The sequence below is a fragment of the Coffea eugenioides genome, unplaced genomic scaffold, assembly GCF_003713205.1.
Source record: "Coffea eugenioides isolate CCC68of unplaced genomic scaffold, Ceug_1.0 ScVebR1_2309;HRSCAF=3314, whole genome shotgun sequence".
NCBI classification, from domain to species: Eukaryota; Viridiplantae; Streptophyta; class Magnoliopsida; order Gentianales; family Rubiaceae; genus Coffea; species Coffea eugenioides.
Genome location: NW_020862785.1, coordinates 11,459 through 13,418, shown reverse-complemented (window position 1 = coordinate 13,418; position 1,960 = coordinate 11,459). Strand labels below are relative to the sequence as shown.

The 1,960-nt window shown below is 46.0% G+C and overlaps 1 protein-coding gene across 1 annotated transcript; it reads left to right on the top strand.

Moving 5' to 3' along the window:
- The first annotated feature begins 319 nt into the window (after positions 1–319).
- LOC113756423 lies at positions 320–1,960 on the top strand. Its single transcript, XM_027300105.1, has 2 exons — positions 320–1,364; positions 1,548–1,960. Exons 1-2 carry the CDS (start codon positions 320–322, stop codon positions 1,958–1,960), a joined length of 1,458 nt encoding a protein of 485 aa, XP_027155906.1.

Here is a 1,960-nt window from a genome sequence, read left to right as displayed (position 1 = left end):
CTCAAAATTCCAGTTTTGGGTAGAGTTTTGTCTAGGATCCTTAAAATTCAACTTTGAGTCATTCATTGAGTCGTGGTCAGTCCCTTCATCTTTTGTTCTTTTTTTGTTCAAAGTGCTACAATCTTGTGACCCTGGTTGGTAAGTCGATCCACACTAGAATGAGTTCTAACTTCTTCGAGGAGTTGACCGAGGAGCCTTGAAAATACCTTGGTGAGTTCATTAGAGTGTTCAAACACGAGAGCGAGAGTAAACACGTGAGGAAGTGTGCGAGATAAACTTTACTTCTTTCCATTGTTATTTTTTTACCCTATACTTCACCATGGCTAATGAGGAGGGAGCAAGCTCCCAAGCTTTTGATCTTAAACTTTTCACAGAAGCAATCAAAGGCGAATTGGGACGCATGATGGACCAAAAACTTGAACTGATGCACCAACGCATTGACAGCTTAGAGTTGTCTCATGGAAGCTCCAAAGGCAACCGTGGAAAGGCTTATGCACATGAGTCTAGCGACTCTAACTCAGACAACAACTATGAGCATAAGCAAAGTAGGTCTAAGCGTGACGCTAGGCCTTCAAATGACCACATTCCGGGCATAAAGATGAAAATTCCACCCTTCCAAGGACGATCAGACCCCGATGCCTACTTAGAGTGGGAGAAGCGGATTGAACTTGTCTTCGACTGCAATACTTACTCGGAGGAGCAAAAGGTCAAGTTGGCCGTGATCGAATTCACCGATTACGCCGTTGTATGGTGGGATCAACTCTCCACTAGTCGAAGGAGGAGTCGTGAACCTACCATACAAACTTGGACGGAGCTAAGACGACTAATGAGGAAGCGTTTCGTGCCAAGTCACTACTACCGTGACTTGTATCAAAAGCTTCAAACCCTCAACCAAGGAGCACGAAGTGTCGAGGACTATCACAAGGAAATGGAAATACTCATGCTACGGGCAGACATCATGGAGGATCGAGAAGCAACAATGGCACGCTTCTTGAACGGATTAAGGCCCGAAATCGCTGATCAAGTGGAGTTACACCACTATGTGGAACTTGGGGATCTGGTGGAAAAGGCCATCAAGATTGAAAGGAGGATTAAGAGGAGGGGTTCGACTCGGAGTTACTCCAACTTTTCACCCTCTTATCTCCGAACTACACCACCAAAGAAAGAGGATAAAGGGCCGAGTAATTCCATCCCTTCAAGACCGAGGCCGGATATGACTAAGTGGGAGTCTAAGGCAACACCAAAGACTGCCATTGAGTCGAGCATGGGGCGAAATCGAGATACTAGATGCTTCAAATGCCAAGGCCGAGGGCATATTGCTAGCCAATGCCCGAACCAACGCGCTATGATCATCTTACCCAATGGTGAGTTTCTCACCGATGATGAAGATGAGAAGGAGGAGTTGCCATCCCTTGAGGAAGAAGAGGAAGCATTGCCCGTCAATGAACGAGTTGGACTCGTTGTCAGACGAGCCTTAGCAACCCAAGTGAAAGCCGCCGACCATGCACAAAGAGAGAACATTTTCTACACCCGTTGTTTTCTCAAAGGCAAGGTATGTAGTTTGATCATAGATGGAGGTAGTTGTGCTAACGTCGCTAGTGCCTTGATGGTGGAGAAACTAGCACTACCCACTCTACGACATCCAACACCTTATCGTTTGCAATGGTTGAACGATAGTGGGGATGTTCGTGTGACCAAGCAAGTCCAAGTACCTTTCCGAATTGGAAAGTATGAGGACGTGGTGTTATGCGACGTGGTCCCTATGCAAGCATGTCACATACTATTGGGGAGGCCATGGCAATTCGACAAGGGAGTTACATTCGATGGCATTACCAATAAATACTCCTTCAAGCAAGGCGAGAAGAGGATTGTGCTTGTGCCACTCACTCCTATCCAAGTTCATGAAGATCAAAAAAGCCTGATCAAGGAGAATGAGCTTGAGAATGAGAAGAAAAAATAG

Bases quoted from the DNA above. Each gene is read 5' to 3' on its own strand.
- LOC113756423 (XM_027300105.1), top strand. From the start codon at position 320: ATGGCTAATGAGGAGGGAGCAAGCTCCCAAGCTTTTGATCTTAAACTT. The intron at 1,365-1,547 runs GTGAGTTTCTCA...GTTTTCTCAAAG, and splicing joins TATGATCATCTTACCCAATG to GCAAGGTATGTAGTTTGATC.